General features: G+C 40.2%; 1 protein-coding gene across 3 annotated transcripts in view; it reads right to left on the bottom strand.

Moving 5' to 3' along the window:
• The window catches only part of ADAMTSL3 (ADAMTS like 3), a 182312-nt gene extending 157026 nt beyond the window's left edge, over positions 1-25286 (bottom strand). For 2 of the 3 annotated variants that reach the window (XM_065641639.1, XM_065641640.1), the window contains exons 1-2: positions 25154-25237; positions 23720-23811 (exon numbers count right to left, since the gene is read on the bottom strand). In XM_065641639.1, coding sequence (XP_065497711.1) covers positions 23720-23794 — 75 coding nt within the window. In that variant the 5' untranslated portion in view covers positions 23795-23811; positions 25154-25237. Of the gene's footprint in view, positions 1-23719; positions 23815-25153 lie in introns of all 3 variants that reach the window. The other variant, XM_065641638.1, reaches the window with a different exon arrangement.
• Positions 25287-26646: the final 1360 nt, after the last annotated feature.

Raw genomic sequence — 26646 nt, 5'->3', positions numbered from 1 at the left:
TAACAGTTCAGAATTTCAGACATCTCCAGAACAAGCAATCCTGATTAAATACCTAGTAAGATCCAGATTAGCTTTTGTCATGGCCAAGATTCACAAAAACAACTTCTTAATGCTGGTCACTCACAAACATTTAAAGACCCTGCAAGTGAACTGAGTTTCCACAGGAGTTGCCAGCAGCCCAACGTTTCTGGAGAGCAGGCCAATTATTTAATTATTAATATTAAACTATGAAGCCAACATTTCAAACCAGAATTAAACTATAAATGTCATTTCTTCTAAAAAAAAAAGAAAAAAAAAGACAGCTGAACTGATGAAAGGCAAGTATTTCTTCATTAAAGAACCTGAAACACTGAACACGACTATCAGATTTCATCAGAGAAATCACAAGAGAGATGATGAGACAACCTGAAAGACTGAACCAAAAGTTCTTGCAGGGACAGAACTGAAGTGTGTGACTCAAGGATCAGTTTTCCATAGTGCATGCTCTCTATTAAAGGCGGACTTCAGACCTGCCTGATTTAAACCCAAATCTAACGATTTTTCCTTTCCTCCCATTCTACACCTATTTAGAACCTCAGGAAAATGTGCTTGTAACTTGAAGATACATACAAAGATAAGTGAAAGACAATTCATAAGTATTTTGCAAAAACCACCAATTTATGACACAGTAAAATGCTGCCAGCAAGCACTTAGAACTCGAAGTTCAGCTATTAGTTGAATAGAGTGTACTATTGAAAACTATTTAAGCTGTAAGTACAATCATGTTCAGAACTGCAAGAATGCAACTGCCTCCATCACCTGTGCTGCTCAGACTGAGCCCATCCTGTGCCCATCCAAGTACTAGGAGTCAGCCCACTGATTTGAACGTGCTTAAGATCACATCATCCAAACTATAGTGCTCAATCTAAACCTTTCTTCATGCCGTTGGTTTGTACATCTTAAAGCCAACACAACACAAGAAGGATAACTAAGATAACTTTGATTTTAAATTAAGATACTATATTTCAGTGTTTTCTAAAGGACCTTTCTACCAACATTTTTATTCATTAAATGCAAATACATTTTCCTTGGCATATCTTGGGCTGCAGACTGAGATCAACACATTTTGAAAATCTTTTTCTGTACCTTCTAAAATTTATACTAGTGATTAAGCTTTTGGATATTTATCAACAACTACTCATGTTTTCTCTTGCTATGGTCTGGCTAAAAGATTAAACTTTTCACTGAAAGGCTGCAGTAGTATTTAGCCAACGTCTCATTTAGTTTCAAAACTCAGCTTAAATATCAACTCTGTTTCATATTTCCAAAAGAAATATGAACTCTGGAGTTTTCCTTCTTCCAACGAAGCTGCTTCTAAACTCTGCGTTAGGCAGACTCTGCCTTCTTTCCAAAGGATTGAGTTGAATTGCCTAGTATTTGCTTTTAAAGAAGCTGCACTAGCAGACTGAAGTTGCTCCCAGTGATATCAATGGCGAAGTTCCCACCAACATCTTTCCAGAACCAGGGCCCAAATACACCTGCAGCAGGACAGCATCCCTTGCTGTATAGCACTTATTATTAGAACTGTGAATAACAGTAGGTACTCAGCACTTCCTAGCTTTGCACAAACAAGAGTCAAGGTGAAAAACAGCACTCGGACAGGATGACCCCAGAGCAGTTCATCTCCAATTATTGTCAGGAGGTTAGTGACTGTTGATCAGATTCTGCTTTCAAAATATGCAATGCCCAATTATTTCCTTAATTCTTTAGTTTAGCCTTGAGGGAATGGGCACAACAATATTTCGAGCTAATGTAAAAGCAATATTAAAGCATTTGGATAAAACATACACTATAAAATCTGAGTATTACTATTACCACTGAGAGTAGAGTTTCACACACAAAGTGGACAAGCTTATTCTTAAGAACAAGAAAAAAGGCTTGCAAAGATATGGATTTACCCAGAAGAAGACACTAGATAAAACAAACAAACAAACACACACACACACAAAAAAACACACCAAAAAAAAACCACCAAAAAAACCCAAAAAAACCACCCAGTAATTTTAAACCCTGTCCTCCGATCTCCTACCGCAGGGGTGATACTACCCATGTTCTCAGCATAGCAGTGCATGTCTATGCTCTGCCTCCTCACAGAGGTTGAGAAGCTGCAATAAGCACAGCAGCGAGAGCAGCGCTGAAAGGAGCAGCAGGGTGGTGAGGAGGGACTGGACCTGCTGTACAGAGGGAACAGAATTGCTCGTTGAACACCCGTCTCCTGTATGCACAGCTTGACTGCTCTGTTGCATTTTCCTGTTTCTTTACTTGCTTATCTGTTTTATATAAAGGACTTGTTCAACGATTGATCTTAAATAAAGCACTGCCTTACAATAACATGAAATGCTAACAATGGCTTTGAATGGTGAAGGAAGATTCTACCTGCACGTTCTTTAAGGGTTGGTGCTTTGGGGGGCAGGGGGATTGGCTGGGGAATGTTTTAGCCTTTTTTCTCTTTTTGAAGATTGAAGTTTTACTAAATCCTCTTGATGAACACTTCCCTGTGCCTAAAACAGTGAAAGAGAAGTAATATCTTGTTAGAGAAAAAATCTGGAAGTGAGACAGAAAATACTATTTCATTAATACCTCTTTTTAAAGCCTTGCAAGCAAGACAGACATAAGTAACTGAAGTCTTTTGAAAGATTTGGTTTTTATCCCTTCTTTCACCACATGTTCCGCTATTTCAAACAAAACCCTCTTTTTATTCTTCATTTAGTAATGTAATAATTGGTAAAATTCTTGTCATAAATCAAGTCCTTCCATCATAACTGGAGCATGTTCTCATGGAACTCTCTCTCTTATTCATTGAAGGTTTCTATGGATCTTTATGATCACCACAGAAAAAATATGCTACAAAAGTACCATCAATAGCCTTAGCAAAGAAATCAGGACAATCTATATTTTTTTAAAGTTTGTTCAAGTATCCTTTATCATGAGCACCATGAGGTGAAAGAAAAGTTTTTTGCTAAACTGAGAAGCTGCTAGCAGCTCAATGGATTCATTTGCAGGAAACAGGGAATCCTGCTTGTTTATCTATGGACATGATGGCAGCTTCAGTAACATACTGGAGGAGACTGGAAGAATAATATTTGAGGAACAGCAGATTTATTTACAAAAGGGAAGAAAGGAACATAGTTTAAGGCTATATAGGATCACTGTCAGAAGCAATGGAATTATAAAGCCAAATCAATCAACACATGCACTGAATGAAGATTCACATAATTTAAGGAATAAAAGAAACAAGAAAATGAAATGAGAAAGGATATAGTGCGATTCCTTCATTGAGTGGTAGGACTTTCTACCATGGAAGGGCGAGCAGGACACCTCAGCAGCTTTGGCAGGCCATGTGTTAACATAGATCTTTGGATTATTCAATAACAACAACAAATAGAAAACATGATGGGCCACATGAGATAAATGAGAGGCTGTTGCAGGCTATGGGCTGCAGGTGCCTAAATATTAGTAGTGAGATATTTAAATAGCATCCTATAGGTTTCCAAGGGCAACGTCGCCCTTTTCTAATAAATTACTTCCTTCTCATGCCCTTCTCCAGTATCCAGACTGGATAATTGCTCTAGTTATGTTAAAGAAAGGGTACAAGAAAGGTGTGAATGCTCCCAGGTAACCAAGAGTTACACCTAAGTGGGAAGCCTCCTAAAAGCTAACAAAGCAAGAATTTTGGGCAGGTGAAACTTCATGGCACCATTTTGTAAGCAATTCTGCACCGCACTTGTAAAATGCCCCTTTGTTTTCATTTGGCTGTGGTGACATGGCCACACTGACAGGACTGCAGGATTTGGGATTTAAGGAACAACATCCTCAGCTAGATCTGACCAACCTTTCTACATGCAAGCATAAATACACCAAGGGAGATGATACAGGTGGCGAGCAATTCACATATTTGTATGTGAGCAAAATGGGACCTAGCACATGGTTGGGTCCTGCAAAACAATGTGTTAGCCACTGTCAGATGCAAGAAAGTAGGATACAAGACTTTACACAATACTTAGTTCCTAGACAGTATATTATACAGAGTTAGAAAATAACACTTAGTTCTTATATATTGTAGTATTACAGCACTATTCATCAAGAGATCTCATATGACTCAAATTTGTCATCATCCTCATTTTACAATGGCTGGTCTCAGGAGAGTCTGGCTAAGAATGACACGGGACTCCTGACTCAGATTTTCCTGATTCTTTTTAATTTAAATTATTACTTTAATGTTATTAATATTATATTATGTTAGCATGATTATTTGTATTTAATTTCCTTTTGGAGTTTTTTCTTTAATAGTGATATAATTTGAACTGACATAGTAACATGCTTTTCATATACTTGAGTTGAAATTGTGCCTAAGGGCAGTGAAATTCTCATCCATAAGCTGTGTAAGGAAAAAAAAACTCTGGTGCTCAGAAGCCAAACACCTGCTAGAGCTAGTGGTAGATCCAGATTTTTAAGAGAATTCCTGTTGCATAATGAAAACAAAAAGAAGGGAAATGTGTAGGGCAACAGGGTGGTATTAAAACCATGGCGTTTTGGGGGTCAAAAAAAATCCTAAACCACTATATGCCTCAGAGATAAATACTGAAGATCTTGAAATTGAAGATGTTTAAAAGTTCAATTATAAACAGACTTTTTTATGTGGGGAAGGCTGAAGAGTGACTCTTTATCCTGTACTGCAGGGCATTGCCATTCCTCTCATTGCTAATGACCGGGAGCTTTCTCCCTGCCCTGAATGTCTGTACATCTGCTTCTGACTGAGGTGGCAGGGGAAAAATCGGCAAGTACTCAGCCCCAAAGAAGTCTGCTATAGCACTAGTCATTTTTCTTTGCTACATACTGTTTATCTGATGTAGTCATCAGCAAGAGCATGATCTTTGTCACAAACTGAACAGGTAGATAAAGTGTATGGAATTGCTCTGCTACTGTAAATGACTACAAATTCTCATAACAGAAATAGACCTGGAAACAGGCAAACTCTCAGCCTCCGAGAACTGGAGTAATTTCACAATGAGAAAATACATCTTTAGTACAACTATTTTGAAGATTGAATGGCCCAAAACTCAAGTAGGAGAACCAAAAGAGCACGCAACTCTGACAGATTAGGGAGATAGAAAGTTTCTGATAATCAACATCTACCATCACAAAATTTCTCAATTAATTAGATCCTCAAGCAGTCCTGTAAATACCAAATAAACAGGTATAATCCAGTAATATGAAGAATGAGGTGGCAAGAGTCCTCTTCAGGGATGTGTCAAATCAGTTTACTGTAGGATACGCATATAAATATCCCTCTAAAAAAGAATATACTGATGTCACACACACAAAGGTCATTCAGCTATACTAAAATAACTAAAATAACACAAGATGCAAGAACAATCTTTATTGATCGGCAGTGCTTGCTGACCTACTTCAGAGACTTCCACAAAGAATAAATACACAGAGATAAGGCTGTGTAAAGGCTTGTGCACGTACAGATTAACAGAGTGAAATTGCTCACGTAAATGGAGAACTGAGCTCAGTGGCGCCACAACTTCTCTTGAATGTCCCAAAGGCACTAATATGACCTGCATGACACAGGCTGCAGAATTGGGGGAGGAAATTTCTGCAGCAAGTTCATAATTCCTTTTTAAAACAGGAAACATTTTCTAAAAGATTCAGTCAGTTTAAAGAGTATCAAGGAAAAGGGAATCTAGCTAATAATATTAGTTCCAAATTTAATTACCTTCATTGCTAAAATTCTGTATATTTTTGCTCCGAATTTGCCTAGTTTCTGATCTAGTCCTCAGGATAGGCCTGTGGGGTTTTTCTGTGCTGTATTACGCTGTCCTTTGTCAGAAATAACATCCTCCCTTTTCCTCAAACAAGATGGGAAAGGTGGTGTGTGGTGGCCTAAGAGCACCCACAAATTACCGAAATATTTATAAACACACTCCTGGAACTGCTGTCCCATGGAACAGAAGAGCTCAGGCTAGCACTGTTCTTCAGCCACTTTTTTCAGGGGAGCACTGGGAGCGTCTGCTACCATCTTGTCGACAGAACTTCAAAGAGAGGCTGGGGGGGTGTCCCAAAATTCTAGTTACAAAAACAGAACACCCTGAATAAGAGTATAAATATTCAAAATGCCTCTCCTCCCTGTTACCTCTAGCTGATGAATCCTTTCTCACCTGAAAGAAATCAGACTATAGAGAATGCCACAGCCAGATGTTCACTCTCAGGCTACCTTACGATTTATAGCAGCTCAGCACATGAATGTGTCTAACACATGGTGAGGAAAACGTGATTTTTCCACTGTTAGTTTTCCACCAGTTCTGATAATTTTAGTGATATTAACCCAGTTCTTCATCTACTCTTCTTTCTCCATCGCAATAAATCCCTTTGCAGGGTTTATGGTCTGAGCAGCCTAGTACACTGACTGGGTCAGGCACATTTTCACAATAAGGAAGCAGTTAAATGGTCATGGCTCTGCTGCAGGAATGTTGGTTTAAGGCTATTAATAAGGCACAGGAGGTGAATGCCTTTCAGCCAAGCACCCTCCACATGTGCACACCTGTTTCAGCACAATTTTAAAGAGAAATTCCCAAAAGAAACTGTTCACAGCACGTAGTCTCTAAGTCTCAAATGCTTTTTTGCAAATACTCTAGAGCTTCTAAGCTTTTCGTGCTTTGCTGATGTCAGGAATACCGACACACCAACCACAAGGTAAAGCATGGTACTTCCTAGTAAGCCGTTTTTCCCTATGAGATTGTCTTATCGGCCTCTCTGTTTTTGCTATCTACCACTTTAAGATTATTGTCACTGACTTCCGGTATCTTGGTCATTCCCTACCTGATCTTCTGCTGCTGAAATGCTTTCTCTGACCCAGGCTCGCTGTTCAAACACTGCAACTCACTTCTCCAAGCATGTATCCACACTGTTACGTATTTAATTTAGCTTCATTCAAATCTCAGCTTAACTATTCCCTCAGTCCAGTGATGCAAGTCTTGATATTTTTATCCATCCACTCCCTCATTTCCTCCTAATTCTTTTTTTCTGGGGGGACAGGGGATGCTTGTTCTCCAAGTGTACTTCGTTTCTTGCCAGTGAAAGCATCTTAAGCAGGGCAAGGTTTGAACTGTGTGTTGTATAGAGCCAGACACACTGTCCAGCATTAACAAAGCAAAGGCTGACAAGAAAAAGGTCAATAAGTGAAAAAAGGCACATAACGTTAAAAAAGACACAGAAGCAAACCCCCCCACCCCCCCACCCCCCAAAAGGCAAAGTCTCTAAACCAGAAAACACTGAGTATGAAAGAGGATCTACCATTAATCTGAAGATTGTCCTTCCTGGTCACAATTCATCTACTATCATTAACTGACAATATTTCACATGTACACTTACTAACAAGCCACTACCTAGATAACTATGTTTTAGCTGTAAAAAAGCAGAGCAATTAAAAGCTCATATAACAGGCACTGCAGGCATCTATTCACTGACAACTGTTAAGACTAATGGTCATTAGTTTCATGACTCATTTTTGTTCTTCTACATGATGTGTACAGTAATGCTGGAGGACTGATACGCTGAAGGGGAAAGGGCTGTTACTGAGGTGAGAGAAGATAAACACAGGATCTGCTGTCGGAAAGAGTGAAATAAATCCTATGAATGAACCAGAATTACTGAAATGTTAAAAAACACAGCTGAGCAAGTCAGACATAACATGAAAATAGACACTGCTAATTCAGAACACGATGCCTGCTCTAATCAGGATAGTTTCAACACTACAACTTTATCACCCATCTTCCATGATCAGCAAAGAAATGTTATTGAGCAGTTTTAAAATTACCGAAGTGATTACAGAAAGACATTCAATGAACATGACAACAGAAAAAGGATGAAGCATGAAGAACATCTGCAATTCAAAGGCAAGACATTGTCTAATGTTTTGGAATTAAAAACCAGTATGATGTCCTCTCAAATGCTCTTCATTTTTTTTTAAGCAGAAATTATCTTCACTGTGACTGATCTCACTAACATACCATTTTAATGCTCTAATGGTCTATATTTCAAATGCAACCAGTAGCAATTTTAAGTTCTTAAAACAGGTATCACAGAAGGAACTTTGGGAGATAGGCCATGTGATTATATTCCTACTCACCCATCTTGTATTCTCATTCAAACAGCTGAAGTTGAGTGAATTGCTTCACTATGTGTGCATTACTCTGGGAACTTGGCTACCAAATCCACAATATGCAATTTGCCAGCACATACCACCTGCACATTGAGGGAACGGAAGACCTTCCTGTGGAGGAATATCTTCCCATCCTGTGTGGGTGTACAGAAGCAGATGTGCACATACAACAGATAGCTCCCAGGACAGATGAACTGTGACATGTCATAAGTCATGTATTGCTTTCCAATAATGATTATCTTTCTACAGGAAATTTAACAGAATAATTTTCCTCCCTCAGAATACCGCACTGGAGTTTATGATGGCATAGCAGATGGCTGGTGAGATAAACTATCTCATTTCCTTCTCTTTTCCAGCAGTTTGAAGAATCTAACTGTAGGGGGTAGTAAATTTTCAGCATGTATGTAGTTACTGGCATTTCACAGAATCTATTGGCAACTAAAAATTAAGCACACAACCAAACACTGTGTAGAGGTTATAGTCAAGCTACTGAAAAGCATTCCTACCTTGGCCAATACAGGAAAGGTTGTGGAGGGACTGACTCTTATTGTTGCTTAAATCTCTTAATGCGTATGTCTTGTGTGCAAAATGAACAATTAGCTCTAAGTGACCAAGACATCTTTTAGAAGGTAGGTCACTCAGCCTCCCCTGCTTCCAAGTGGAAAGCACCACTGTTTTACTCAGAAGTAGGACAGTTACTAAGGAAAAGCTTTTCAAAAGCAGCTTTTATATACTGAATTCTAAAAGAGTACACATAATTTTAGTTTGTCCACTTGACTGTGTCTTTTGAAAAGCTGTCATGCCTCTTGCAGGACAGGGGATACTCTGCTCTTTTAAAAACAGCAAGTGAAAGGGGAAATGCAGAGTTTCCAGTACATGCCCAATTTCTAACCAACAGTGCAAAATCACTTATTGTTGCTTATCTATTAATAGGAGCTTCTCTTTTACTGCTACCATTTGCATGTAAGGTTAAATAGAAGTCTTGACAGCATAGTTTAAAGATTTACAGAAAGGCACTATTCCTACAGAATATTTTCAACTGTTCCAGAGCACTTTTGGATGGATCTGTGGCAATAACCTCCCCTGAATTTTCTTATCCGCAGTCAGCTCTTAGTTTGCCAGTACAAGCTAATGTGAGCGAGGAGGCCAACCCTAACAGTTCAATATCTAAAGATTTAGCATGGTTCCAGATTCTCATATGTTTGTCTTTAGCATTCTAAGACTTTTCAAAATACAGACAGAATCCAAGAACAATGGACTGTGCAAAGGCAGGGAAATAAATTCACCCACCCTTTTGTTTAATTGCGGAGGATTCCTTTTGCCCTATATATCTGCGACTTCTCAGACTGAAGACAATCATGACACCAGAAACTACCGAAGCTAGAATCTGCACAATCTAGGGAATTTACAAACAGTGGTGTGAAATACTGTGCTCTTAATGATTCGGTTCTTATCACACATAATTATACATCTCTTCACATTCTCCACTGCTTTACAAACTGCAAACAATAAGATAGTCTCAAATCTCACAGTTAAGCCATGCTGAAGTTAACTGTGGCAGTAATTCTATTTTCATTTGCACTTTTTACAGGCCTGGCTTCCTCTGCACTCTATACCAAGAAAAATGTTATTATATGAAGCTTAAACAGCATCCATTTTAAACAACAAGACTCGAATATAAATCTTAACCTGTGTATGTCTCTGCAAGTTTGGCTGTACTTGGAATTATCAGTCCAGAACATCTTTATTTCAGAGCCCAGTCCTATTTGCCAAGAGAGATGTTCGTATCCTGATTATAGTGAAAAAAGCCAACTTGCTGGCTTGACTCAGGCTGTAATTATTCTGTGCCTTTATACAAGCTTTTTATAGTTCCTGGTAGAAAAGCTGAAGGGAATCCTACACATCCACACAAGATCTGAAATTTGTTGCCCTCTTGCAGAAAACCATCCAAAAATGACTGAATGAGATTTGCCTCTTCCTTACGTGCTTTTCCTTTCCTTAAGATGATGCATGCAGCAGCTCTCCTCATCTTGTGTTATTCCAGCTTTAATAAGAGAGGAAGGGGCTGACTGCAAATTGTTCTACAAAAAAAGACAACTTCTCAAAAAACAAAACAAAAATCTGATTACTGAAGCAACTACACACTTTAAGAGGAAATACAGGACAATAATAAAATCTCCAAGTCAAAATGCCTATGCCAAGAAGATTTAATATGGTCTCTGAATCTCAAAATAAGCCAAAACTGTTCATTCCCGCCATTTACAAACACAGAATAATTCCAAATTGCATAAAAGCCATCAGAATCCAAACCAATCACCAGCATTTCACAGATTAATCAAACGCCTCAGGCAAACTGGGAAAACACAGGGCTGTGTTGCCCTCCTGGTTTCGCTCCTTCGGCATCAAGCCCAAACCTGATACCTGTTCTAAATCAACGTGTTCCACACTACTGCGTCCTGGGAGGCTGGGGGCTGAAGACATGTAGGAAAGGGAGAGCCTTTCTCCCAGTTCTCTACAAGGTATAAAAATTACACTAAAAATTCCAGTAGTATAACAGGAAACCTTGCACTTAAATCCTCAGGTCTATTGTGAGTGGACAAATAGAAAAACAGGGCACCCCACTTAAATATTCCACCTACTACTACTACTATTTTTTTGTCCTCATAAACATGAGAAACAGCCAATTCGTACTATTTTCAGAATAATATTCAAGGAACAAAGGAAGTCATATACAGCACATTTTAAACAAAGTCAAAATACAGAAATCAAATTCAACTTCAGTTGAGAAACATTTTTTTAAAAATTGAAGTTAACAGAATAAACCCTTCTCTGTAAATCTCTTCCTATAATTTCCTTTAGGTAAAGATACTAACATGTTGGGTTTAAGTCCATGCATAATATATCAAATGCTTTTTTACAGAGGATCTATTCATAGCAGCTTCTACTCACAACATATGCAGCAAATTATACTATTAAACGCTTAATCCTAATAAAGTTTAAATTTCACCCCTAACAATAAATCTTGCACAAATCTTCTATACTTGAAATAGGATTCTAGAAATAACCAGTAAGAGTCATAGGTAGCTATCATGACAATTAATAATTGGACATTTTATATGTAAATTTAGCTGTTTGCATTGAAATGTTCTGATGAAATCTCAAGAATAACTATAAGGGCTTTTTCCGTTGGCTACAGTTTACTTTTTATTTACACAAAACAGGAAAATAACAGATAGGTGAGAGCCCTGTGAGTTAGTTTACAAGTCTCTGAAAAACGTGAGCTCTTACGTAGCCTCTGTAACAGCCATGAATGGACTGATCCCGCCGAGAGAGCCAATTCCAACACAAGAGACAGCCCAGGCAAGCAGGCCCCATGTTACGAGATGCCACTGCAAGCCCCAGGTCAAGCAGGTACTCAGCCTAGCAAGCTGCATCACTCTTCAACATGAAACATCATTCCTCATTTTTTCTTGACCAATGTTCTCCTTTAGTTGTGCAAAAAGATCCAATTGTGTCTACTTTCTCAACCAAAAATAACAGTAAATAATTGTATATTGTTTTATACAGCAGCCCCGTAACTTATATGCAGAGAAGAGTCCATCAGGAACCTGCAGCCATTTAACACTTATTCAGACTAAAACTCAACTAAAGACAATCTCAGTTTGCCTGAGACTTTGTTAGTGTAATTACATACTCTATACATCCATATATTTCCATTTAGCAAACATATAGGAATAAAGTACAAAGTGTTAGTAGTGAATTGAGGCCTTCAACATTGCACACCACCACCTAAAAAGAGGAATTTTATTTTTCAGAGAGGTTAAATGTTCTTTAAAAAAAAAAAAAAAAAGTGCTAGCTTTTCTCTGCACAGAGGCATTTACACTTTGACAGGTACTAGGTACTTTTGATTTAACTTGAACATGCAGATGTAATTTCTCAGTATAACACAGATGTCTTAACTCTTTCAAACGCATCAAACCTGAGACACTGAAAATGTCACCAGGCGTTTGGGTCCTACATCACAAGGACAGGTGATGGAACTGGACCTGCTTCGTATCACTGTGGGAATCACATCATTATAAAAAACTAGTAAACCGCTTAAATAGCATGGAATAATTTCATGAAGGGGTTCAGATTGGCCTGATTTTGAGAAGAGCTGGGGAAGAACTAACAGGTGCAAGGATGTTGTACCAGGAAACTCTTCTCTCAGGAGACTGGATAGAGCTGATGACATGGGAAACTTGGGCTGCCAACTTTCTACAGAGTATATAACCTTGAAACTCTGGGAAAATGAGTTGGATTATGAAGGTTGAAGAGAGAGGCCAGACCATTACTGAAAGATAATCTAATCGAATTTTGCCAATTTCACCTGGATGATTATTCTCAAGATGAAGGGCTAGTGCCACTTTTTCATTGCTGCTAGTCTGTTTTCTTCACTTCACAGCTCCCTTCTTTCACAGATCCATCTGGAGCTAAGCAAGCACATTAGTGAAAATTCCCCACAAAGGGTTGGTTTTGTGCAGCCAACTATACCTCCCCCACACTTAATACAGCTTTTCTTGAAAGGATTTCCTCAGAACTCAGTATCCTTACTTTAAGAGTAAGGTATTCTTGAATAGAGTAAGGCAGCACTGAGTAGTAACAGTGGAACCTAAAGGCTGGCTTTGACTATTCTGATCCAGACATACATGTTACTGGTTAATGTTTGCATAATTCATTTGCATTTTGTGCCAGAGGAATCTCTTACTTCGTGAGTTAAATTTTATTCATAGCTGAAGTCTACATTCAAAATAAGACTGAGCTATTATGGAGGCAAAGACTTATAAAAATTGAAAACTCCCTTTGAAACACATGCTTTCCAGTAAAAGCAGCTAGCAAAATGCAAAACACGGTCAACATTCCAACACCATGATGTCAATTTTCATATGCACAGACAAAATGCTACATGTAGAAATCAGCTCTCTATATTTTCCTTATTTATGGTGTGCTTGTGTTTCCCTCTATTTTCGTTAGCAGAACCACACCATGCAGTGAAGAGCGCAACCCTTAAAAGGTTCAAAGGAATCTTTTGAATATAGTAAATCTGGCAAAAAGTCACACTGATTTTTAAAAATTGAATTTCAATGTTCTGCTTCAGTTCTCCTGAAAAATAGAGTACATGCTCCAAGGACTGATTTTGATGTTTCCCTCTGCAGTAGTTCAGAGAAATTCCTGCCAATAGGGATGGTCTGGAACACCTGATAAAATGGTCTTCAACGACACACAATTAAAAAGTGACATGTAAAAAAATGGAAATCACTTCAAATTTTGAAAGGTTTATAAGCAACAGACAAATTACCTTTTCTATTATCACTGCTCTTTTTCAGAGGGACAAATACAGCCAATTTTCAAGAAAACTAACGCCTGCAGACACAGCTTTAAATGCCATCTGTCCCTAGCAGTTCTGTGAAGAAGAGATGAAATTATTCACACCACAGGAAATACGATAACCAACTAGTTAGCTAATGAAATTCAGCCTCAGTTTGCTTTCCAGAGGCAGGTCTTACTCAGGAAAAGTCCCACTGATGTCTCAGGCAAAGTGCCTGCAGACTTCACTGGCACTGTTAGTCGAGCGCAGAATGTTGTATTGTTGAAGCAGAAAGCCTGAATTTTACAAAGTAAGGTCTCATCTGTGGTACAGTGACCTAATGAAGTCCACAGGGCTCCGCAGCCTGGATCTTTTTCAGGACTGTGGATTTATAGCGCCTAGACCGAAAGTCCTTATACTACCAGTGATCAATGTGAGCTTTTGGCAGACAAGGAATGATGGGACCCTCCCATTGTACATTTGAAAAGGGCAAGGTCCTTTCTTCAGAGTTCTCGAGGACTGGCCTTAACATTTCAAAAAGTAAAAGGGAAAGTCTGCAATTCCTACATTTTCCCCATTTCTAAACAGTGGTTTCTATGTGACACATGACAGATGGCTCACAGAGGTCTAAATTCAGTAAGAAAAATAAGCAATTATAAACAAATACATCACTGGTGTTTGCTAAGGACATTATTCAAGCAAGTTCAAAAGATCAGAACAAGATCCACATGTTCTGTTATCCCAGTTAAGGCCGTTCTCAAGATGGTTATCTACAGGAAGACATTTTCACTAAGAAAAGCTTAATGTTCCCAGTACATCTCTGTTGACCTTGGAGAAACCATGCAAGTTTTTTAAAAAATTAAAATTCAGCTCATAAATATAAATTAAAAATATACAGAGTGTAGACTGCTATTTAAGACTAAAGATTTAAAAGGTTGCAAGTTAAGAACAGGTGATGCTAACAGGATATTTGGAAGGCCCATGAGACTTGCAACATTAAGTAAAATGTATTTGCCCACTGATCTAATTGCTTACTAATTTTCAAATCTATTCCCACCGGATGAATAATGGCATTTTAAGCCCAGCTCCTGGTATTAAAAATACATTTATAGTTTCCCCTTAGCAGAAGATAAACAGCTGCATGGTAAAACCACATACATTAAGATGGCATTCTGGAGGTTTTCCTATAGTTTTAACCAACCTATTGTGTTCTAAATTTAACTGAAAGAGGTAGGAAGAGGAAATGGGAAAAGCATTTGGGTGCACAGTTTTACACTGGGGTGAAAGCAAGTGCTCACTCATGCAGGAAAAATGTCCGGAATATTTGTGTCTTTCAGAAGGACTGACCACATAATGAAAGTGGAATTTAAGCCAAGCCTTGTTTAGTAAAATATCAGAAGCCATTTCTCTATTTATCTTGCTCAAGGAAATACTAGTGTTTGTTTAAAAACAAGAAACTACTCCAGCAATTAAGCAAGATGACCCGAGTTTCCTTGCACACTTTAAAAATCATTCCAAAGCTTTAAAATTTGACAATGCACCAGAAACATAATAAAAACATTTGTCAAGAAAAAAATTAATAACATTGTTGTAAAAATAAAAAAGTACTCCAGGCAGAAACAAAGAAGCTCAGAAAGTAGGTAACTACATAGGTTTTGAGCAAGTTCTTATGCATCCAGGACATACCTCCAGATGCACCTGGAGTCCAAAGAATAGATTTCTTTAATGTTAGTTTTTAATTGATGAGTCATAAGTGACAGTAGGTCTAGAATTGGTTCTAACTTCTAGTTCAATGATCCTCAAAATGTAGCCCTAAGGAACATCAAAATGACATAAGAACAGCTGAACTAGTTCGCAGCAAGGATCCATTTAGCCCATCAGCCTCTGACAGCAGCTGTAACTGGACACTCAAGGAGTACACCCAGAGCGTGTACGTACAACACTTCCCTAGAATACTTTCCTGAACTCACCTACTATCCTTAGCCTGCTGTTGTTTGTCTATATAGTAACACTTAGTGGATCTTAGTACTCATCTTGTAATCCCTGAAATCCATGTAACCTTCTACTAAAAAAAAAAAACACCACACAGCAAGGAGTGCCAAAGATCATTCCAGGGAGGACAATCACCTTTCATTGGTTTGAATCCATCTCCTAGTAGTTTTACTAGGAGTTCTTATGCTGAAAGAAACAAGTTACCAGCCGATCCCTGTCTAGCCTTTCCACCCCATTCATAAAGGAATCACAACTGTGTATTTACTCAAGTGTGGGCAAACCAGGAACTCACACCGTGCAAGGATGATACTCTTTGTTTTGCATTACACCTTCATTTCATAGGATTTCCTACCACTTAATTTGCACCATTAACTGGTGCCAAACTCTGAGCTGGCTGTTCCATGAAAATAATTACTTGAGACCCACTCATCTAAATGAAAAGTGTAACTGTTAGTCACATAAAGCACCTTATATTCATATAAAGTTATAAAATCGGGCCACAAAAAAAGAGCGTGTTCAAGCAGTCTTATCAGTTAGTGGCATTAGTAAAATCCCCACATAGCATACAGCATATACAACATCTGTCTCCAGTGATAGATGTATTCCCTCTTCTGCTTTCAAACAAAAGTGTTGATGAGATCAGCCAAAAGAATCACTAATATCTTGGATGTACCTGGCAGTTTCCAACTAGAACATCATCTACCAAGCAGGCAATACTCAAGACACTACTATGCTATTGTTTTTTTCGGCCAACTTCCATGTTAGTCAACCAGGGAACAGTTTAAAACTATTTGGAGACTCAAGAAAACAAAATACCAAATGAGTAATGAGACCTTGAAAACATCTAATAAAAGAAGATTCTCAAGAGAGGAAGCCAAATCATATTTTAGCATATTTCATTTGTTATCCATCCACAGAGAGCACTGAGCTTGTTTAGCCTGCTGCTTCCACACCACTGCTACACCAACAAGAGGCTGCAGTAGCTGGGAAAGCAAAGAAAGCTCTCATCAGAAAAGGGGAATCTGAATGTATCGGAACCAGCACTTGCACTGTCCTTTTGCATTTCTCCACACCAGTACATGGCCTGGAGCAACCACATATACAAACAGGGAAATGAGAACCAAAGGGGAGGATATTTTGGATGTAGTTAATTTCTAGCTGCATCAGCCAGCTGGGAATAAAGCCAGTTTCTGCAGCCTTCTCAAAGCTTCTGCAACATGCAGGCCAGGCAACATTTACTGCTAAACAGAGCTTGAAAGAACACAATCCCTTACGCTTCACATTCTATGGCAGTGCAGGTGTGCCCACGTCATCTTACTTCTATGATACTAAAAGGCAATATATGAAGCAGCTAAAACTCTCTTCACTATGTCTGCATTTAGTATAGAGTCAGCCTCTATAGGTGCTTACACGTATACAGACTACAAGCGATACCTTGCTCTGCTTGCATGCACTAACAAGCAATTGTATCCTATAAATTTTAAGCAGCTTTGATTTTTGGCAGAGCACCTGATGACAGAAAAAAACCATTACATAAATACATGTTTCCACATATAAACTTATTTAATGGTACAAACCAGCATCATTAACCAGTTGGGCCCTCCCACCGTGACACAAATGACAACAGTTAGCATACAACAACAATCTAGTAATTGCAATCATAAATGCATTTTTAATATTGTTTCACAATTTAGTCGAGCTGACTTGCATTCACCGTGTTTCTAGTGGATCCAGAAGCATGACAAACCGACAATTCTTGGAAACCACATTTCTCAAAACAGACCGAGAATGCTGTTTTCATTTTCTCTCCATAATGATGTTAAATCTAATAAATATAAAATTAGAAACAGAAATAACATTGTTCCTAAACAATGTATGTAATATGCTGTCTGGAAGGGATATATTGGGCCAAGTTTTCAAAAACTGCCCTCCCTTTATGAACACCTGATGCTTGTATTTGCACTTCTAAAGTATTATCAAATATCTACACACCCAGGTACTAGAACTTACACACCAGAAGCCTATTCTTTTCTCAAAAGAGTTCTAAGGCTGAAAGTTTTGGTTTAATCAGCTAAACATGATGACAAATGCTTAGCCAGACTCCTAGAAGTGCCTAAGGGACCTAATGCCTGGTTCTCGTTGAACTGAAATTTACCTTGTTGCTTGCTTCAAAAAATTCAGCTAAGCACCTACCAATACAGTTAAGTAGTACTTAACAGTATTTGCGTTTAACTTATGTCTCCAATCTTACTGAAAGCCATCAAAACAAAGGCTCCACATCACACAGACCCTTCTGAAAATGCTGCATTAAGTTTAGCACCCTTGTGTACCTGATGGTCACCAAAAAGTGAGTTTGTAAAACTGTACCTCCTCCTGGAAGCTGGAGTGAGGCCGTTTTGAAAATATGACCCTTAAATTCAAGAGCACTTGACAGTCTATGTACTCCAGCTGCTATCAAGAAAAGCTGCCCTCTTACGGGAAAAAAGTTATAAACATGCTTTCAAAGGAATTATTTATCTACCAGTGGCAATAAAGCGCATGCAGAGGGTACATCAGAACTGCAGCGCTATACAGTTCCTATGTGGGTCTTAGTTGTCGCCCCAGAGTTGCTAGGGCTGTATCCAATGTCCCTTTTGGAATGTTGCGCTCACTAGCAAACTGCACATCAAAAACAAACCTACTCTTTCACCACGCACAAAACATCTCTGTTTTACAAAGATTTTGCATAATAAGAATTAAACTGGAATTGTTCAAGTAAGATTGTGTTGGACTGTACACAGCCACAAGACTTCATCATCAGTATTATCAACTATATAAAATCTTGACAATGCACTGACTTAATAGTAAAGTACAACACTTGCACATTGTGATATAACTCATGCCCAAAGATTTCTTGCACAGCCTTACAACACAAACAAGCAGAGAGGCACAATTATAAATCTGCTCCTACTATCACTGAAATTAATTAATTTTGCTACTTTATTGCAAGCCACATTATATTTGGTATTTACTTAAACCCCAGCTCCTGGATTCAGGTGAGCATGGAGAACTGTTTTAAGAAAAGCTTCAAGCCCAAAAATTGCAGATAAGGACAGAAATATGTGGACCCTACAGGTTCCAGAACTAAAAGTGAATAAAAAGGACTCAGATTTTAAACTATACGTTCTTTTGAAGTGAAACTCATCATTTTGGGTGGCCAAATCATGATTTCTGAATGAACAATAAAAAAGCTTTAATATCAGCACAATCGATCATGTACATTTCCTGCGACGCAAAGGCAGGAAGGGAGTTTGGGGCACTGGGCAAAACTGTCACCCTCAGTGCCAGTTGTGCCCCAGTTTGGTAAGGAATATGAAGGATCCAGCTGCAACAGGCAGACCTGAATGAGTCACTATCAGTGACTAAGTATTCAAGTATCTGCTAAAACCAGAGCACTATTCCTTCATTCCTTCACTACTTTTTCAACAGATATTAGAAGCCACTTGCCTTTGTGAGGGATTATTCCTACACTTGAGGCTTTTCTAAGAGTGTTTGACTCTCAGATATCTTTTAGGAACCAGCAATTTGCAGCTCAACACACAAGTGATTTGAGAATCTCTGCCCAATTTCTAGTGTAACCGCAACAAAAATTATCATCAGAGTGAGCCCTAATGCCCATACCTGAAGACACAGATAGAGAATTCAAAATCTGGCTATATATGGAGACTAAACCACCTTTACCACGTGGGAAAGAATGGGTTTGGACCCTGCTAGAGCTGATTTTCCAAGTTGTACCACTGCAAGCATCACTTACAATCACTATGATTAAAATATTTACTAAGAAAATGGAAACAAGTAAATGAGGCAGTAAAAGGATCCCTTCACTGATATCATCTGTACTCTTGGGTCATCTCCCACAGCTGACTTAAATTTTTATGACTACACTTTTAGAAATAAGTATTCATCTAGAGTTTGTGTCTCAAGTCACAAGACAGATTCATCACAATTTTTATGGCAATTCAACTCTTTCAGATTGTAAATTTGGGGTAACAGCAGTTCAGATCCTATGAGCACTGGCTGAGCAATCATTATTAGTCATAAATTCAAAGCTTACATAAGTTTTCTGGTAATGCTGTCACTGAGTTACGATCTTAGAAATAATGAATATTTTAAGTCAGAACAATTCTACAGAGTCTCAAAAGTGTTATTTGACTGTAGTGGAGGCATCTCAATCTTCCAACTAAGAATAAAACCACAGGCTATTGAGGCTGATGGCAAAATTCCAGACGGGTGCAGAATTGCAACTGGCCTACAAAGGAAGGAATACTGCTTCAGATTTAACTCTGGACTTGCAAATCTCATCCTGATATTTTTGATTGAAACTAGTGGAGATTTAAGAAACCTTACTATTGTATGGCATGTAGACCATAATCTATTTTCTGAACATCGGTGTGCAACACATTCAGTGACTGTAAAACAATCTTCCAAAGGTTTTCCACAAAGATAGTATCCAAGTCCACTATGTCATATAATGGACATCAGATTTTTGGCCTTGCAAAATTCAACCTTAAAGACGTTTGCTATGTTGGTAGTTTTTGGCAGATTGGTTATGGCAGAATCATTTTGAATAAGATAATGTTTTCAGCATGTATATCCTTTTATATCTGAAATATCACAGATAGTTAGAAAAAACCATAAGGCAGGCAGGGATTGCAGAAACATAAATCATGGGAACAACCAATAGTTTATTCAATGAATATGTGACCTAGGAAACTTTTCCTTCCATAGAAATCCTAAGCTAATGCTGCTTAAATATCCAGACATGGTGTCTTTGCTGGTATTCCCTCCTCAGACATTCGCAACCCCATGGTCTTTGAAGGTGAAATGAACTGACTTGTAGACAGTTTAATTTGGACTGTAAGAACCTTAGAAAATATCAGCATATTCCTGATTCGAAACAAAATAACATAGAATAAATCTAAAGTGAATCCATGTGTAAAATTCTTGATGACATATTTGTCTATGTGAATCTGCTAGTCATCATTTCTTGCTGCCATTAATCCATTAGCACGTATATGCAGATATACAGTCTTGCATACATTTCATAAAAAATGTAACAGCATGTAGTTGAATGGTGTAAGAAAACGTGATCACAAGGTTAAGAAAGAGTTGGTTACCAGGCTGAACATCCTACCTTTTCAATCACCAGTATGGAGCCACATGTACTCAAAAGATCACTTAAAACCAGCAAAATTGGACTTGGACGTCTTCTATTTTGTTTATTAGCTTAACCATCTCCTAAAATCTGCAGTATTGATAGCTTGCTTGCTACCATGTGAGAAGAATGAGGAGCCTCTTACACCATATGTAGCCATAAATACAAATAGTTACATTCAAGGTGAAGGATATAGCTGCAGTTCACAAATGCATATAGGCTGTGGAATACAGTAACTTCTTTGGACAGAGTCATCATTTAAATCTTTAGAAAAAAAATGAGGTATTTTTTGTTTGTTTTTAAGAAAAACATATAGATATTATTTGCTTGGATTACCATTGGCTTTAGACTAATGCAGGTCCATTAATTTCATTTATGTTGGCACATATCAGAAAAAGTAGGATCTACGTCTGCAAAAGACCACAGTCAAGGCCAGCCTGTAAGTGATCTAGTCCCGAGTCAATTATGCCACTGCCCTTGGTCAGAGAACAGATTTCATCAACAGGCAGCTCAGCAATGCTCAGTGGTCAGCTATTCACTGGGTTATCCTGGGAAATCTAATTTACTACTAGAGCAACTAATCTGCCCTTGGCAAAATTATTTTGTCAGACTGGAGATGCTGCATATCTGTAAGGGCAGAGTTCAGTTTGAGGCCCAGCTGAACACCATGTTGTGCTTGTTACCATGCTACGAGGAATCAGAAAGGGCTCCTCTAACCAAAGTTAACTTGCATTTCTTCTCAGCATCAGCTACCTCTTTTTCACAACTTCTCAGATTAAAGTTTTCTTTGCATTATGTTCATACCACATTTCTACCACAGTCTTTTAAAATGGTCATGATTTTATTCTGTACCTGCCTCAAGCAGGATGAAATTAATCAATTGAACATAAGTGACATGACATAGACTTGTGACCTTGCCCAGCATCCAATTGTTTCTAATTGATTCAATCCAGACATAAGCACTTTAATAGCCAAAAACAACACAAGTGGAAGCTATGGTACAATATTAGGGTAGAATGACTGTGTGTGGTCCATATAGTATGGCCCCAAGCAACCAATTAAAGCATTAATGGTTATTGGATACCAAAAATGTTATGTTAAATAATATAAAATATCTTGAATGTGCCTACAATTGTGATAAAACACCTAAACTTAGAAGCACGATGGCCTCCTACAAGATTGGGGTTAAGTGCTAATGATTCAAATATGCCAAATAGGTTAGAATATTTTAAAGGACAATCAAGACCAAAAAAATTTACTTAGATTGAAATGTTCATAAAGCTACTCACAATAGCCTATTGATTATTACAATGTGTTTGGGTTGTTTTTATTATAAAGAGACATGTGAAGCTATGCCAAACCATTCGTGGAGAAGAGGAAACTATGCCACTACTGTTTCCAGTTCTACAATAAGAAAAAAATGAAAGAAAAAAAAATACCAAAAAAATATTGTAAAAGAAAAAAAGTGGTCTCTTCATGACCAAAAAGCCCAGACATGAAGGTGACATTTCCCTTCTCTGAACTTCTATTTTCATCTTGAACAGAACTATCAAGTGAACTTTACATACTACTTTAACAGTGTTTTATAGGGCCAGATAGTACAGCATCACTCAACTGCTTGCACACAAAAATACAAGCCAAATAGGCACAGCAAATCAGTAACATTTTAGTCTTGCATAAGAAATATGCAAGCAAAAAGCAGAAGATCGCACTGTTGCCCTATCCTCTTGGACATGCACCGAATGCACTGCATTTTATCGCACAATTAATACAAATCTAATAATTTTTACTTTAATGGCGAGTCCTTTACTCAAGTAACCAGTGTACTTTCATGACATGTGCACCCATAACGCAGATACAGGAGGTGTTCATTGACAGGTAGCTGCCAGATGTCTCACAGCACAGAGTGCATTTGGTGCTGCTACTGAGGATGGGTTGGAGACCCATTCCCACTACCTTAAACCCCCAAGTCCACCCTGAATTGATCATAGCTTACTCAGCTGTCTACTACGGTCTCCTCAGTTCTTCATACTCCTTGGCAATTTACTTTTGCCTGATGTATTATCCTTCAGTTCAAAATTCTTCAGGATGTATCTTTATATAGTGTCCAGCACACCAGGCTCCAGTTTGAAACAATCTTTTCTCAGCATTGCAATAGGACAAACAGTATGCAACAGTATTACAGTAAACAGTATCACTGATTTTATTTAAAGCCAAGATTTTAATTATTGTCAAAAACTACTACAACACTTCAGAAGATGACGCTACTTATTTCCAAAAATATTCTTCAGTTTATTTAGCTGCCCTTTTCCAAGAATTTCTGGATTTGAGTGTATTTAAGACTGAAGAATCCTTGTAACATTCTGTGCTGTGGGAACTTTCAGTATAGAGAATGACATCCTAGAACAATATCTCTGCTGCATGCCAGCACAGCATATTTCTTGAAATACACACTTCTTGGAACTGATTAGGCTCACGTGTCAGGCAATAGATCGGTTGGCAGCTATGGTTTTCCTCCGTGGTTCCTGTGTTCATTGAACACTCGAAGCAAAGACATTTTTGGACCACCTTCTCCCCTGATACTGACTTCCAAGTGCTTTAGATGTTTCTACCCAGGTATTTATATAACCCTTGTCACTTACGGTATCTTAACATTTATCAGGTGCTAAACCTTCTGGGGACAAAGAGCAGCTGTGCTGCCTAGAAAGACCCATGGCATTACACATCTGGCAAGATCTCCCTTTGGTCCCCACATAGTACAGTCAGGTAAATATTACTAGGAAGAGAGAGCACATTCATTTACCAGACAGATGTCTTTGAAATTCAGTTCAGTGAGAGGAAAACCTTCTAATTGAGAGCATTTTATTTACAGTGTGATTCCTGTGGCAGCTTTCCATTTAAAAATAGTAATTCAAAGTGTGCAGCAAGATCATCTGATAAAGGACCATGCATGACAATAGCAACAAGTTTGTTACCTACCTGTAGATGAGCATAGATAGCAATAGCAAGCCAAGTGATCTCCCAGAAGAGCCCCGTGGCTTTAGGGCTGGCCATCCTTGTGCCTTGGGGCTCTGCTGAGAGAAATTGTTTCAAGTTACAAACAAAATCAAGTGGGCTCCGCCAGAGTTTCAATGACTAAAGCAAACTGGGCAAAGGAGTGGAACCGGCCTTTGGAAGAAACGCAATGCAAACACGGGAGTAGCGCTGGCCAGAGGAGCAGGCGCGCCGTGCATGCCATGAGCACAGCCTGCAGGGTGAGCTGGTGCCAACCGCAGAACAGAAAGGGGGAAAATGAGAGGTTGTGGGAAGCTGGCAATAGTGGGCAAGTTTGATTACCGCCTGAATGGAGAAATTATCAGATTGGGAACCCCTCTCATCCTGATTTCCAGAAGGTAAAACCCAAGGAGCACAGGATTTCTGATGTACCGTTTCAGTACTTTCACTCACTTAAAGCTGAGAGCCCAGCCCTGGGACTTCAGCAGTCATTTCCATTGCCTTTGAAAGCTCTGATCATAACAGCTCAGACCCCAAGCAATCAGGGCGAAGAAAATAAATCCGTCAATTTACTGACTCATCACCATTTCAGGGCCAACATGAAACTATCAGTCACTTTTACTGAAGAATTCAAATTAAAATTGCCATCGAGAAAAAAAAAAAAAAAAACACAAAACAACACGACATGTAATAATGCTGCTAATTCCTAGTGTCGATGCATCTTTTTGCCCCAGACTATTTATCACCCCAGTGATCTTAAAATAGTACAAGTTCCACACAGCCCTAAAACACAGGCACACAAACAGCCATCTCCTCCTCCCCACCACCCCCCCACTATTTTGCAAACCTCCACAGTGAATGCAAATCTCTCCTTCAGAAAAAAAGTACTCCTTTCTAAAAGGTCAGATATCCTAAAGGAAAAACATCTATCCAAACAGTTCTTGCACCTGTCAACTAAGCATAATTAAGATTCCTTACAGAAAAGGGTATTTTATTTCCTTCTTCCCAAAACCTTCAGCACTCCTGAATGCTCTTGCCATTCAAAAGTTTCAATCAACTATGGCAATAAGAGAAGGAAGATTCCCCTTACTCCCCCTGCGCCCGCCAGGCATTGCTGAGAGCCACAACTGGCAAAACACACCAGCTCTTCACAGGTGTCGGTGCCTGGGCTCCTCAAGGGCTCCGCCAGCAACCCGCGCCGCTCTGCCTTCTCGATCGACCCCCACCCAGCACCGCGGCCGCCCCCGCTTACGCTGAACCCGACCGGCCCGTCTCGGGGAGTCACCCGCGGGGCCCGACCCGCCGCCCTGGCGAGAATCCGCTCGGAGAAGCGGGTCGAGGAAGCTGCCGCTGCCCGAGAGCCAGCCCGGGCAGCCGCGGGGGCTCCCGCCCCCCGGCGCGGCCGCCGAGCTCACCCACCTGGAGCGCCGCGGGGCGCGCAGCGGGGCTGGGGCCGCGAGAGCGGCGGGGAGCGGGTCTGGCTCTGCCGGCGCCTCCTTCCCGCTCGCAGGGCAGGGAGCGCCTCGCCTGTCACGGCACCGGGATACAGCATCCTGCATCAGCGCGGCGGCCCCTCCCTCACGCCAGGCTCCAGCCCACAGCCGCACGTTCGCCAAGGTCCTACAGGCTGCTGGCAGCGGGCCGCCCCCGCCCGCCCGCCGCAGCCCGGCCCCGCCGAGAGGCGCCCGGGCGCCTCCACCTGCGGCGCGGAGCCGCGGCCGGCCCGGCGCCCGCTCCGCCGCCGCGGCTCGGCACCCCCCGCGCAGCCTCTGCCTCCCCGGCCAGCGCGAACGGCCGGGCAGCCAAGGGGGCCCGGCTCCCCCTCCCCCGGCTGCGGAGGCACTGGCGGCGCTCCGGTGTCGGCGGCCGAGACCCCGGCAGCCCGGGACCACGCGGTTCGTCTTCCCCCGAGGGGCAAAAGCTACCGTGAAGTCAGCCCCCAAATCTGATGCAAAGCAGCTTCCAAAACCACAACCATCCTGTGTCTCATCTCCAAGTAGCTCTCACAATACAGCTGCGAATCTGCTCACACACCGAGGAGGTCTTTAATCGTGCTGCCCTCTACGATATTTTTAGGTTTCCTACTGTAAATTTGACGAGTATGCCTCCTACGACAGCTTCTCCCTCGGAGCTTTGGGCTGCTAAACAGCAGCACTAAAATCCTCTACCTTCGCGCTACGGCTTCCAGTGATGTCCCAAGCTTTCGTCGAGTCCGCTAGGAGCAACACGTAGAAAAAGGGCTATTATCCCTGCCACTGAAGTTAAAAATACGCTCCAGTGAACTAAACATAACCGATGAAGAGTTTGTTCAAATATGTTGCACTGGAAACTTTTCCAATCCGTGTAGGTTTCTCCCCAGCACGGGAAGCGCCTCCTCCACCGTGAGAACAGAGTGCCCTCTGCTGAAACCCGCCGGAGGACACAGGAGACCCGGCGCAGACAAGGCAGGAGCGGAGAGCGGCAGGACCGCAGCTCTCGGGACACCGGCGGGAGCACAACCCGCGGCGCTGCCCGCTCTGCCCCCTCCACGCCGTTGTGAGGCCCACGGGTTGCTCTGCCCGCAGGTTCAGCCTGACAGCTGAGGCAAGCTGCTCTTCCCAGCCTGCACGCTACCTGGGTAACAGGCGGGAGTACTGCTAAGGAGCTGATCTCTTCTAACACTGTTCAGCTGGAAGTGTATCAACTTTCCGGGAAGCTTTGCTTGCCATCCATTTCAGTTGCTACAGTTACTTAACCACATAGTCCTTTAACTATGCCTTCAGTTATATCCCTGCAATTTGCCGTCTTAAAAAAACAAACAAAAAAAATACACCGGTGCAGTCAACATACAGACCAGACTTGATCACAAGTAGCTTTAAAGCCAGAACTTAGCCATTAGATCAACTGATGCAGAAAATCAATATTCCTGTTCC

Source organism: Caloenas nicobarica, chromosome 10 (genome assembly GCF_036013445.1).
Source record: "Caloenas nicobarica isolate bCalNic1 chromosome 10, bCalNic1.hap1, whole genome shotgun sequence".
NCBI lineage: Eukaryota > Metazoa > Chordata > Aves > Columbiformes > Columbidae > Caloenas > Caloenas nicobarica.
This window is presented reverse-complemented; position numbering and strand designations above follow the sequence as displayed.